Here is a 14,145-nt window from a genome sequence, read left to right on the forward strand (position 1 = left end):
ATGGAGAGGAAAGGTCTGGTTGGGACTGACAGCAGAACCCAGGTAACTGAGCAACACCTCCGACTTCAGTGGGCAGCAGGATCACGAGGAGCTGGCTAAAAATACAGCTGCCTACGTGGAGATTCTGAGTCAGCTAAACCAGGGACCAGGCCTAGGCACCTGCATTTTAGTTAGCACCTCCTCCTCCACCCCCCCGTATCCTGATCGAGGCAGTCTACCACCTTCGGCTATGAGACACATGGAAAGCAGTGACAAGGCATTCATCTATCTGCTCAGAAGAAAATCACCCTGCATGTTCCACCAACACACCAGGCACGCTGCCCTACCTCCGTTTACCTTTGGATGGTGACTCCTGGGCAGTAAAGGGTGGAGTACACATGTCTGACCACACGTGGGTGTCCTTCTAACAGCCACTCCCACCCCAAATTTTCTGCCTCGTGTCCACACACTCTCTATTCTAATACCTGCTAAAAATAAAGGCAACATTTCTGAACTCAAGGTAGGTTTTTTAAGTTTGCAATTATTTTATTTCCTTGGCCTGACAGCATAAACTTCATTATACAAGAACCTGCAGCTGACAGAACTGACAGATTTCCCCCACAGGAAGGGCTGTTTTCATTGGCGGAGATGAACTGAAATGTTATGTCTGAGATGAACGGAAATGTCATATCTGAGTGCAATTCCTGCTTCCCCCCCCCGCCCCCCGCTGTCCCATCTTGTAACCCCGAAATGAAAATAATCAGAATGAGGAGAATCCTCATGAACTACGAAAAGCTACCCTCTCAACGTTTCCTAACTAGCAGCTGCGGTAAATGAAAACCCAAGGAGGGAAGCAGCGGGCCCTCCCTGAGTGTTCCTGTGCGTGTGGGAGCAAGGATTCTGGCTGAGTGGGAGGTGCAGACAATCCGTCTTACCTCCTATCGGACCCTTCTATCCGTAACTCATCTCTGTCCCTGTTCATGGAGCGGAGCTTGGGAAATGCCAGATGAGTGGTTTTAGCCTATAACTGGAAATGGCTGAGGCGCATTCAAGTCCAAGGTGGGGTGCGAAAAGAGGCACCAAAGAGCAAAGCAGGTTAGACAGGGATGCTCAGTGCTGGGTCAATTCCAGTTTAATGCTATCGAGACTGTCTTCATAATCCTAATATCCTTCACGCCCGGCCCCTATCATTTTCCAGCCGTAGGAGAGCTCCATCTAAGTGTCTGGGTCTGGGGTCCACTGTCGCCACTGGGGTGGGTACCATGATGCTTGAGAGATGACAGGTGGGATTCGGGAGGAGGGGTGGAGATAGGAGAGGTCGGGGGTCACAAGGCTTTCATCACAATAGGTCTCTTTTGGTCCCCAGCAATGGTCCACTACCAGCAGTCCTCAAACATTCCCTCCCCTTTCCCTACCTGTCTTGTGCAAATGTCAAAAAACAGAATCTCTGCCCCAAGAGAAGAAGAGCAGGAAGTTACCGGTGGTCCACGATCCCTGGCCCCAGCCTGCCCACCTCCTGCCTCTTCTATGGAAATCACACGAAAGTTAATACGTGGTAGTGTTGTGAGATTAGAGGGCATCCTCATTTTTCTACCAAAGCCAATCTGCCAGCTCTGTCCTGACGTGCTTTCTCCCTGGGCCGAGAAGGCAGCAAAAAAATATCAGTTGAGTGTGTGGAAATGTGGTGATGGTGTGTGCAAGGTCGTGTTTCCAGATGTTTTTTCCTCTGTCGTCCTCCACGGGGGAGCCCTCCCTCTCTCGCCCCACGCCCCTCCCCCTGCCCCGAGTCCAGGAGCTCCCATCTGCCGGCTTCCACCACTCACTCCCCGTAGACACTCTCGTCGCTGTAGGCCACGTACAGAAAGTAGTCTTCCTCGTGGTTGTCCTAGGGAAGTGGGAAGAGGACACTTTAGAGAACACAGGCACATCAGCTCTCGGACCCAGAGCCTCATATGACCCAGTGCAGGAGGAAAGGGAGGTTTCAACAGCCCCCGTTCAAGAGAAGATGCAAGAATCAGCAGAAGCGGCTGCGATTCAACTTTGAAATCTGAGTTCACAAAAACTGTCACGGAGAACATCATAGGCACACATCGGGGATACAAACGGACCCTTGGCAAGCTCTTTCTGGCAAGAGGAACCTAGCTCCAGTGTTAACATATATACTGGAATACATACTAACAGGGAATGGATGCTGTGGCACAAAAATGAGAGGTTCTTAGAAAAGTTTATGCAATTCACTAGTGGGGCACAATAAGAAGGCAGTATCTGTGAACTCCTTTAAGGAATAATAAAACGGTTACAATCGTAGCTGATACAGCATGATAGAATTTTGACTATAGTTTTCTCCTTAGGTTCTGACAGTTACCAATGAAAGCAAATAAAATCACTTCACGGAGCTCCTGCTGTATCTCAGAAACGAACCCAACTGGTAACTGCGAGGAAGCAGGTTCAATCCCTGGCCTCGTTCAGTGGGTTAAGGATCCAGCATTGCTGTGAGCCTCAGTGTAGGTCACAGACGGAGCTTGGATCTGGAGTTACTGTGGCTGTGGCATTAGGCCAGCAGCTACAGCTCCAACTGGACCCCTCCCTCACCCAAGAACTTCTATTTGCTGTGCGTGCGGCCCCAAAGAGACAAAAAATAAAAATAAAAAAATAAAATAAAACAAGTAACTTCAGTCATCCTTTCCATCTGAGTTTATCTGTTAAGACAAATGCATCCATTTCATTTTACATTTCATATCACTGGGAATCTTTGGCTTCAGGAACCACTTCTGGATCTTTCAATGAAAATGACCCAATGTTAAAACACTACTGCATGGAGTTCCCATTGTGGTGCAATGGAAACGAATCCCACTAGGAACCATGAGGTTGTGGGTTTGATCCCTGGACTCCATCAGTGGGTTAAGGATCTGGTGTTGCCACGAGCTGTGGTGTAGGTCGCAGACGAGGCTCAGATCTGGCATTGCTGTGGCTGTGCTGCTGGCTGGCAGCTGCAGCTCTGATTCAACCCCTAGCCTGGGAACTTCCATATGTTCCATATGTTTCTTTTTTTCCCTTTAAAAAAAAAAAAAAAAAGCTGAAAACTACTGCAAGGCAAGCCTGAGAAGAGAATTCAAAGGGAATGAATCCAGGGGGCCACTCAATCCTAAAGGACAATTGGCATCTGATCTCACGGAGCCTTCTGCTGCCAGATGTAAGAGGATCCTGATAAACAACACCTCTTGCCCCACTTCCCAGGTGTGTTATCAACACACACGGGGACACGGGCTGGAGGTGCCAGACTGCACTGCATTGTGACCACGACCATTACCTCATACAGCTGGCCCATGGTCGCGCTAGTGGGAGGGATGGTGTTGTTGACAAAGAAGAATAAGGCGTCCTCAGGTCTCAGGTGGATCCTCTTCCGGATTAAGAAGTAGAACTGGCCAACTGGACGAGGGAAAGTTTTCAAAGAGGAAGGCACGGTGGGAGAAAATGAGGGGTTAGAAGGGTAAGAGCCATGAAAAAAACAAACAAACACAACACCTCTACTGCAACTGTTTCAAAAAGTACCACACTCATTATCACCTGAGCAGAGCCAAATACTGTCCTCCAACTTTAGAAATAAAAAACTGATACTCAGAGAAGACTGCCTATTCCTTGACATGCCACTGAGGAGTTTAACACTCATCAATCCTTTCCCACTTTACTCAATTTCAGACCAAACGTTAGTGCACCCAACTTAAAGCCTAAGGACACCTGTGAAGATACCTTTGAAGTGTATCCAGACCAAAACATTCCCATCACTGTCTCAAGCTGATTGGAAACTTTCATACCTACTCCTACCCTAAGACAACTGTGATGGGAAAAGGTCTCCGGGACTCCAGGAATCCTGGCACCAGCACCCATCCCAACACTGGGGCAATGACTGCAGTTCAAAGCTTCACTTTTCACTGAGCACAGCAAAATATTTCTAGAAGGCTGATATTCAAATCTAGTTACTCTGGAGCGAACACATCTACAAAATCTTTCCAAGTGTTTCCTGGATGCAGTGGTTATTCCATTAAGAATCAAAGTGAGGAATGAAAATATCCTTTCTCAAAGCCAAACAAGATCTATAAAATGTATTAACAAAAAAACTGTAGCTTGAGGGGACAAGGCATTCAGCTGTAAAGCTCTAAAATGTGATCCTCCCACAAAACCAGTCTGGTTTTCCTTTTGGAGTAAATTGTATCACCATAACAAAGATGAATTTCCAGCGGTCTGAATAATGGACATCTGCTCTTTTCTTTTGCAGTTGGCTGCATCTAAATCAAACAAGTTACTGTGAATGCTTAAGGAAAATGCTTAAGGAAACTGATGATGGGAAAGAACTTTCATGTCACTAGTCACCACTTCTGGACCACCTAACTCTTGGGAGAACCCCACTTATTTTCTTCAATTCTACTTCCTCTCAATTCCAGGATCTCAAGCGCAAGGGACGGTCTGGGGATGCTTTGCCATGGAGGTAGAGGAGGGGCAGGAAGGAGCGTTACCAGTGAGGTCAGAGGGCACGAGGTACTTCCTCTTGTCCAGATCAGGTACCCTGGCCTTAGGAGCCTTCTCCACGATCACCTGGGAAGAGGCAGAGAGTGGGGATGAAAACTGCAGAATCCAACCTAGTACCTGCCCTTCTACATCCCCCAGCCGCCTTGCCTTAAGTGGATTTGTCTGGGCCCCATAAAATGTTCCCATTTCTTTTTTTTTTTTGTCTTTTGTCCTTTTAGGGCCGCACCAGTAGCATATGGAGATTCCCAGGCTAGGGGTCCAAGCGGAGCTACAGCTGCCAGCCTACACCAGAGCCGCAGCGACATCAGATCTGAGCTGCATCTGCAACCTACACCACAGCTCATGGCAACGCCGGATCCTTAACCCCCTGAGCAAGGCCAGGGATTGAACCCACAACCTCATGGTTCCTAGTCGGATTCATTAACCACCACGCCATGACGGGAACTCCTAAAAGTTCCCATTTCTTATTCTCCCTTACCTCTTACAAAATATATGTGGAAGTGGACTTTCTTGATAAAGTTACAGTTTCACTGCTGTGATAACAGGAGGATGTGGAAGGCATGTTATGGAAAGTAAAGAGAACCCTGATTTTAATTACAAGTTACCTGTAAGGTATACTATAGGATATATACATTCTGAAATTTAATTAGAGCAACAAGAAGATTGTCTGGATTTTTTCAGGTAGTCCTGAATACCTATGAGTTTTATTTCTTCTTATAAATGTTATTTACTAAAGGTATAGGTAATATGGTTTAAGTTTTATACTGTGTCAAAGTTTTTGGGAATGACTGCAAAAAATATGTTTAAGACTACTAAGTCAAAAAAGTATCAAAACAGTTCTTATATTCTTTGATATGATGTCAGTATAATAACCCACTCATCAATATTAATTATCAATTAGGATTTTAAGAGACTTCCAATATCTACATTAAATATTTCTATAATATATCAAGTTTTATAAATATATTTCTTTAAAGAAAAGGAAAAAAGTAAAATTTAAACTTTTTATACATTAGATTTATAAAATGCAAACTTATAATTGTAAATATTAATTTAAAGAATGTATTTAAATTTTAAAATTATAAAAATATATTTAGTATTTCTATATTATATAAATGTATAATATATAATTTAATCTGAATCTATTACAAGTAATAGATTATATTTTTCATTTAGGAAATATACTCATTCTAAACAGAAGATATGGAAAGTACAGAAAATTTAAGGAAACAGAAATAAGCACTGGACAAGTATCTCTGGTAGCTGTGTGACCTTCAACAGGTCACTTAACCTCTCTGAGCTACAGAATTTCAATAAGTAAAAGGAAGATGACAATCTTCAAACACATCTTTTACACAATCATGATACAATGAACTTGAATAATCCATTAAATTTTATGTGAAAAAGGCTTTGTACATTACAAAGATTTAAACACAAAGGCTGACCTGGAGAAATCCGAAGGTTTTAAATTTAAGAGGACAGATTAATATAGTGAAAAACCTATCCATTTTTGCAGAGAAAAAGAATCCTGTACTAGGAAGACCAGGAGATAATCACACTTAAAAACAAAAATAAATCCAGTACCAAACTAAATGAGTCACAAGTACAAAATGTATAGTGTGAGAAATATAGGTGATAACTAAGTAACATGGTGACATATCATAACTAGATTTATGATGGTGATCACTTTGAAATGAATAGAAAAAATACCACTACGTTGTGTGACAGGATTTAACAGTGTTATAGGTCAATTACGCCTTAAAAACAAACAAATATACAAAGAAAGCCACAGCAAAGGAAATCAGATTTGTGGTTACCAGAGGCGAAGTGGGGGGAGATGGGGTGAGGCGATAAAGGTGGTCAAAGGGTATATAAACTTCCAGTTATTAGATAAATAAGTACTAGGGATATAATACACAGTATGCCAAATTAACACTGATGTATAATTAACAGTTTTATGAAAATTGCTGGGAGTAAATCCTAAGAATTCTCATCAAAAATTTTTTTATCTTTCATTTTGCAACTATATGAGAGGACGGATGTTCACTAAACTTACTGTGATACTCATTCCATGATGTATGTAAGTCAAATCATTTGCTGTACACTTTAAACTTATACAGTTGCCATATGTCAACTGTATCTTAGTAAAACTGGAAGAAAAAATAAAAATAAATAAATAAATAAATAAAAATTGGAGTAGTAATACGTGAATGAGAAATTCAAAGAAAAAGTAGGAAAAGCATGAATTGGCATGACACCAGTGAAGGTCCAACGAGGAGGATGGACAGGAGGAAGCAGGTAAATAAAATCGAAGGGGGAGGGCGCACAGCCTTGTGTCAGGCAGGAATCGGAGACCTGGCAGCTCCAGCCCCAATCAACCAGAGATGGAAACCACAAGAAGGGAGCCAAGAAAGACAGCAACAAAACCAAGTGCAACTGTGACAATGGGAGGAGACAGTGGGATCTTAGGGAACAGGAGGGGAGGGGGAACCATTAAGGCTTTCATTTACCATAAAATATCCACATTTCCCAGGAATGCCAGCTCTGCTCCTCCCTAACGAGGGGCCCTGGGCTAGATGCTTTGCCTGTTTGGGTCTCTTGTTTTCCTATCTGTGAGATGTGGCTAATACTCCACAGGGCTGGACTGTGCATGAATTTTCAAAAAAGCACACCATCTCTCCCAAGTATTTTCCTGCTTTACTGCCGGTTTTCATTTCATTGTCGCTATAAAGATAATTTCAAAATCCCATGACACCCTCTGTCTCAAGGCACAAGCATGCCGATTTTTCTGGATGGCAGCTCTAGAGATGTGCAGAGGCTAAACCCAAGTCACGTGAGCAGTCAGGGTACGTGACTGCTTTAACAACACTCTGGTCAGGCGGAAAAGGGCTTTAGAAATTATTTACTCTAACCCGCTTGTCTGTAAACAGGATCCTTCGGCACAGCCAGCCAGATTCAGGCTTCAGCTCAGAACCAGCACCAAATCCCAGAACTCTGAGCAGAGCTCCTTTTGTGTCACAACTAGAAAGAGGGCCAGAGGCTGAACATCTAAGGAACGGGCTGGAAGGATGATGGCTGGTTAAAACCTAACTGGAGGAATCATGAGATCTACGCGATGGCCATGTTACCTTACATTTTATCACGGAGGTAAAACACTTAACACCAGACAATGAGCGGAAAAAAATAAAATTGGGGGGATTAGCTGAAATATTCTGGGTGAATGCATGGAAATGACTAAAATGGAAACAGCTGTTTTGAGGAAGTATATGGAAAATTTAACTTGATTTAGGAATAGCTATGATTCTGAGTCTGTGACTTCCACAGAACCACTGGAACAGAGCTTTATACTGAGAGAGTTCTGAATAAACGGTAGCCGTTCTGCTGACTGGGACGCTTTTCTACCATCATACCACCATCTGTGAACTCTTAAGGGCAACTACAGTTTACTCTGCTATTTCCAATACCTAACAGTGTGAGGTATTTGAATTTAAAATAATTCTGCTTAATAGAACTGCATTAGACACTGAGAAAATAGATGGCATGGGAGGCCCAACAGCCAGGGTGGGGGTTCCCAGCTCTGCCACATATCAGCCCTGTGAGACCTTTTAGGGGGTGACTTCATTTCTCTGGGTTCCGGTCCTTCACCTGCAGAATGGGGTTATAATGCTGGGAGGACTAAGTGAATGAATATTAGACAGAGCTCTGAGAATACTCCCAGGTACCTGGTAAGCTAGCAATAAAAGTTAGTTGTCATTTTCAAGACAAGCATGGGTATCACCTTTCTTGGGGGAAAATTTTCAAAGCAGTCATTCAAGGTTCAGAGACCAGGAAAGTAACCTGTGAAGGATCCTTTACTGGGTAATAAGGCTGGCTCTTTTTTTTTTAGCTGAAAACCCTTTTGTATGTAATTCCTGGGGAATGGAATGGCCCTAACGTCTCCTCTACTTTATAGGAAAAGGACTGCAAGAGCTTTATAAAGCCCAGGTCGCTGGTGGGTGCTGTAAGAACATGAAAGTTAAATGAGGATTGGAAAGGACGGGAGTACCATTCACAATCAGAAAATCGCAATTCCTTTACGTGTAAATTATACGTAGTATTTATCCTAATTTCCCTGCCCGCAGATAAAGAGCACACTCTCTAGTTTCTAGTTTCTCTAGTCTCTGGTTTCTCATCTCCAAAACTCAACGGTGGTAGTTTCCTCTACCCCACTTTAAAGATTTCTGCCTTCCAACTGGGCTGCGCAGCCCACATTAGAGAAAAACCAGGCAGGAGGCAGTGGAAGGGGGTGATGGGAAAAACGCCCGGATGCAGAACGACACCTTAATATTTCTTCTGTTCCTCCTCACTGCCTGCACTAGTTCCTATTACATAAACCAGCGTCCAAAATCCAAGAAAAAAAAGGTCTCAGCCCTTCCTTACTGTGACCAGGTACAATGTGTTCAGAATAAATACCGGAGGAAGGATGGCTGCCCCCACACACCCCGTAGCCAAGAATGATGAGGCAATCTGGCTGCTGCTGCGCAGAGAACGTGACCTTGTTTTCTGGGCCAGGCCTGTCTTGCGACGCCCCCCCCCCCTTTTCTAATCCTCACAGAATAAAATAAAATATCCACTGGCTTCGGAACATTTCCTTCTCAAACCCAATGCTATGAGGATCAAAGTCCACCTGATTAACGGATAACTACCTAAGGCCGAAACTGATGACAGCAAATCCTCTCTGTGTTCTCTTAATTTCCATGCTGTCTTAAAGGCAGCAAACGGATGATCTCCACCTCATCATTCTCGCACAAAAGGGTCCCTTTTTGAGGACATCCCAACCCACACATCCTCTGAATACTGCTGAGTCACTCAAACGTACGTTCCAATCTAAAACTGCGGTCAGCTCCAAGGATGGGTTCTGACCCTGGGGAAATGGGTTTTAAACGGGCCGCAGTCTCAATGTTCATTCCACTGGCTCTCCTCGTAGTGAAGGGCGTTCAGGTTAGGTAATTTTAGGGATCACCCTTCTTCTGTGCCTTCGGGTAGCCATCACGACTCCCCCGCCCCCGGCTCATCCCCCCCCCTGCCTCTCTCCCCCTCCCCCTCCCAGCACACTCACGGGGACCCGGTCCGGATATTTCTTCCGGATCTTTTCTCCTTCCTTTTTCCGATACTCAAAGGGATGGTCCTCCTTATACTGGAACTTCATGATGGACCGCAGGGTTTCTAAGATCCCCGGACGGGGCCTGCCTCCCTCGCGGACAAACGCGTCTCTCCCGTCTTGATTCCCTCGGCCAAACCGCAATGTGCCTCAGACCCTCTTCCGAAAGGCCAGCCCCGGTCGCTACGCCTCCCCGCACAGCTTTCCGAAGGGGCTTCGGGTCGTCTAGAGGTAGGGGACGGCCAGGTAAAGAATTCCCGGCGGCTTTTCCCGGCAGCTGGGAACACAAAAACAACACGGCGGCGCGGGTATCTTGTGACGTCACGAAGCCCCGCCCCCAGCCCGCCCCCAGGGTTCTGGCGACCGCGGTTGGGGGTGGGCAGGAGCTAGGTCCGTTTCAGTGTTTTCTCCTTCACTCTTAACGTTCTCGAAATCGAGTTGCTTGCAAACAGAGCAATCTTCACCTCTTATTTTATTGGAACTGTGATGTTAAGTGTGTTTTTAAAACCAAAAAAGTGTTCTAAAAATGTCTTCTTCCCTCTCTTTGACCGTTTCTTGGTTGGGCCCTCAAAACAAATGCAGATGGCGACATCCAGTTTTTTTCAGCTTGTTGGGATCTGAAGTCTGGGAAAGGCAGAGACAGAGGTCCTGAGATACCTCGGGCCAACGCTCAAGTGCCCGGTGCTTGCATTTTGCCCTTCGTCCTTTGGATGGCCCTCTCCCCTGACCTTGGGTGCTGGGCTGGCTCCCTGAACGGTGACCCCTCCTTCACCACGCTGGCGTCATCCTGTTTGGGTCCCTGCAGCAATTTGTTCCTAGAGCAGCAACATAAACAGAGCGTGACTCAGGGATTTGAAGAGGATTTGTATAAGGTGAAGGGCACGAGGTGTCATCAAGGTCCAGAGAAGTGATGTCAGTCAAGACTGCTAAGGGCTTTAAGCAAGTTTAGAGATAGAGATGATTTGCTTTCTCCTATTAACCCAGAAGTTGGATCTGTCTTTTGGGAAAATAAAATATAAAGCGATTCCAGTGTTTAACCCAGCAATCCTCAAGCATTTTTTTCCTCCTAATGCAGAAGTGCACCGGAGGAGAGTATTCCTCTCCTAAGGTGAATACAAAGTGCTCCTTGAAGGCGGGTGGAAGACCGGCCCCCTCTTTCTCAGCAAAGAATCAAAAGACAAAGGCCTTTCCAACCTCTAGTAAGGACGGTGATTCCAGGGATCTGTAGTGGAGGAGCAACAGATATTGTAAAGGGTAAAAAAGAATGAGGAAGAGATGAAGAGTGAAGAGCTGCTTTGCCCTAAACAAGTCTAGGAAGTTCTAAAAAAGCATATTAGACAACAGCAGGCCTATTCACCTGTCTTCTCTAATCAAGGTCTCAGTATCTGATTTAAAAAAACAAACCCACGGGAGTTCCCTGGTGGCCTAGCAGTTAAGGATCAAGTATTGTCACTGCTGTGGCACAGGTTCAATCCCTGGCCAGGGGAACTTCCACATGACATGGGTGTGGCCAAAAAAACTAATAATGAAAATAAAAAACAAACCCACAAAGTAAAAGAAACTAGGTTGCATTATTAAAACAAGGAAGATAAATGGCATGGCCTTACTTTTTGATGCTAATTATTTTTCCCTGCAGCACGGCATTTTTCAAACCTTATTTTGTATGAAAATCCAGGAATTCTTTTATCACATAATACATTTATAATATTTAATCCTTATTTTCAAATTGAACATTTTAGATCATTTGAGCTTTGACCCAAATATAGCTAAATGTCTCAAAAGAGTACTTTAAAACAAATTGAGAAAAATAATTACCATGGAGATCAATATTTTTTAAGAATATTTTTTCCTCTCAAATCTACTGAAAACAATCATAGGTAGTTTAAAGCTGATTTTAACTTTTATTTAACCACTGTCAATTTATATATGGACAATAATTTGGAAATGAAATTTAAGTTGATCTTTCTGCCTTAAGGCTTTTCTAAATGCTAACACTTTATCTTAACACTGCCCAATCTGTCAGCCCCCAAAGCTTGTTTTCTTTCCTTGTAGCAGAACACTTAAAATATTATACAGAAGTTAATTTTATAAATTAAAACATTCAATCTGATAAAAATGTTTCCAAATTCCCTTTTTAACCAAGGATAAAATACTATATTGAAAAGTTCACATTTCAGGGACATACCTTCATTGCTGATGAGAATGGAAAATGGTACACCCACTTTGGAAGACAAACTGATGTCTTCTTAGAAAACATAACAGGAGTTCCCGTCCTGGCGCAGTGGTTAACGAATCCAACTAGGAACCATGAGGTTGCGGGTTCGGTCCCTGCCCTTGCTCAGTGGGTTAACGATCCAGCGTTGCCTTGAGCTGTGGTGTAGGTTGCAGACGTGGCTCGGATCCCACGTTGCTGTGGCTCTGGCATAGGCTGGTGGCTGCAGCTCTGATTGGACCCCTAGCCTGGGAACCTCCATATGCCAGCGGGAGCGGCCCAAGAAATAGCAAAAAGACAAAAAAAAAAAAAAAAAAAAAAAAAAAAAGAAAACATAACATACTCTTGCAATACAAGACAACAATCAACCACTTAGTGTCAAAGAGCAGAATTTGCTACCCCAAAAAATATCTCTGGCATATTAGTTATTTTAAGCTGGTTGTTTTCTAAAAAAAGAGCAGGTGGGGGGAAACAAGTGAGAGTTACCCTTTTGTAAGTAACATTTACGTTTGTAAGGAAAGTCTCCTTTATAAAGGTGTCTTCCTTGTACCTAGAAGAAGACTGTGACCAAATCCTTAGAAACTCTCTTATTAATACAGAAGTTGAGGACTTACATCTGCACAATCACCTTACCCTTTTTATTACATTTTGCCTGGCAAAGGACTTTCCAGTAAATGACTCTCCCCAGCCTCAACATCCCCTTTTGTCTTTAGCCGAGGGAGGTACTTAAAGTGAGGGCTTGGAACATTTTGGTGAGTTCCTCAGTTCTCCTGGGTCTCTCCGGTGTAGACGTGTTATTAAACTTCTCTTTGGTTTTCTCCTGTTAATCTGTCTCATGTCAATTTAATTCTGGGACCAGCCAGAAGAACCTGAAAGGGCAGAAGACAATTTCTTCCTCCCCAACATTAGTATTTACCCAAAGAAGTCGAAAACTTCTGTCCACGTGAAAACCGGCATACAGGTATTTATAGCAGCCGTCTTCATGTGTGTCCAAACTTGGAAGCAACCAAGACGTCCCGAGGTGAGTGAATGGACCATTCTCCAAGGCCCTGCCTCCTCCAGATGGAAGGAATGTTAAAGAATCTGTGGACTTTTTTGTTTGTTTGTTTGTTTTGTCTTTTTAGGGCAGAGGGCTGCGCCTGTGACATAGGGAGGTTCCCAGGCTCGGGGGTGAATCAGAGCTGTAGCCGCCAGCCTACACCACAGCCACAGAAATCCGGGATCCAAGCCGTGTTGGCAACCTATACCACAGCTCACAGCAACGCCGGATCCCCAACCCACTGAGCAAGGCCAGGGATAGAACTCTCGTCCTCATGGATGCTAGCCTGGTTGGCTAACTGCTAAGCCACGATGGGAACTCCATGTGGACTTATTTTCAAACCACTGTTATTACTCAAATCCATGTGTAATTAGTCTTGAGTTTTATCTTTATTGTTTTGAGGCAATAGAGAAAGAAAATGCTAACTGATGCTAGAATAATTATAATTAAACCATATTTCATCCTACCATTTCTCTTCTTAGTATCTTTCAGTGGTCAGAGATTCTTTATAGTGGTTGGGAAAAGTTCAAATTCCTTAGTAGGGAAATGGAGTACTTAGGATCTGGCTGCTGTTTATCACTGTAGCCTCAGCCATGTCCTCCTTTGCACTCTCTGTTCCAGGCATACTAACTGACTTAAATTCCTTCTTCCCCTAGTGTTGCCTTTGTTTCCGGCCATGAGATATTCTCAAAGGCTCTTCCTGTGAAAACATTTTCTCCTCCTATTTTTTTTTCTTCTAATTCCTATGAATCACTCAGGATTTAGTACAGGCATCACCTTCTCCAGGATATCTTTTTGATTTCATTTGCTTGGATCTTTCTGTATCCTTTTCATGGGCTTTCAAAACATTGCGTGCTTATCATTGTCAAAGCACATTTGGTAATGATGTATCATACATTAGATAATATAACACCCATTAATTCTGTTTTTTTGGGGGGCAGGGAGTATGCATGATTTTGGAGGGAACTGCTTCTTCCACTGATAACCCCATAGTTAGTTCTTCTAGAGGAGTTCACCAATTATAGACCCACACTGCCTTGACCATTTATAAGGCCAAGTGACTTTACACAAGACTCATCACCATCTTTCCTTAGAATTTCTCAAATGTGAACTAAGAGAAGGAATCCTCCACTTTGGTGATGTAGTTTGGATGAAGGGAGATCTCAGGCTTAGAGCATCCATTGTTTTAGTCTCCTGAAATCTAAATGTACCCCCCACCCAAGTAAGAGAGCATCCGGGAGGGGTAAA

General features: G+C 43.8%; 1 protein-coding gene across 1 annotated transcript; it reads right to left on the minus strand.

Annotated features, from left to right (window-relative positions):
* Positions 1-500: 500 nt before the first annotated feature.
* On the minus strand, positions 501-9,804 carry GABARAPL1 (GABA type A receptor associated protein like 1). Its single transcript, NM_001190287.1, is given in 4 exon segments — positions 501-1,864; positions 3,290-3,408; positions 4,494-4,572; positions 9,605-9,804. Coding segments are annotated over 4 exon segments (354 nt in total). The 5' UTR covers positions 9,695-9,804; the 3' UTR covers positions 501-1,798.
* Positions 9,805-14,145: the final 4,341 nt, after the last annotated feature.

Source organism: Sus scrofa, chromosome 5 (genome assembly GCF_054392235.1).
Source record: "Sus scrofa isolate SSC_HxYL_T2T_F1_AM1 chromosome 5, Sscrofa_HxYL_maternal_Yorkshire_Landrace_v2.0, whole genome shotgun sequence".
NCBI lineage: Eukaryota > Metazoa > Chordata > Mammalia > Artiodactyla > Suidae > Sus > Sus scrofa.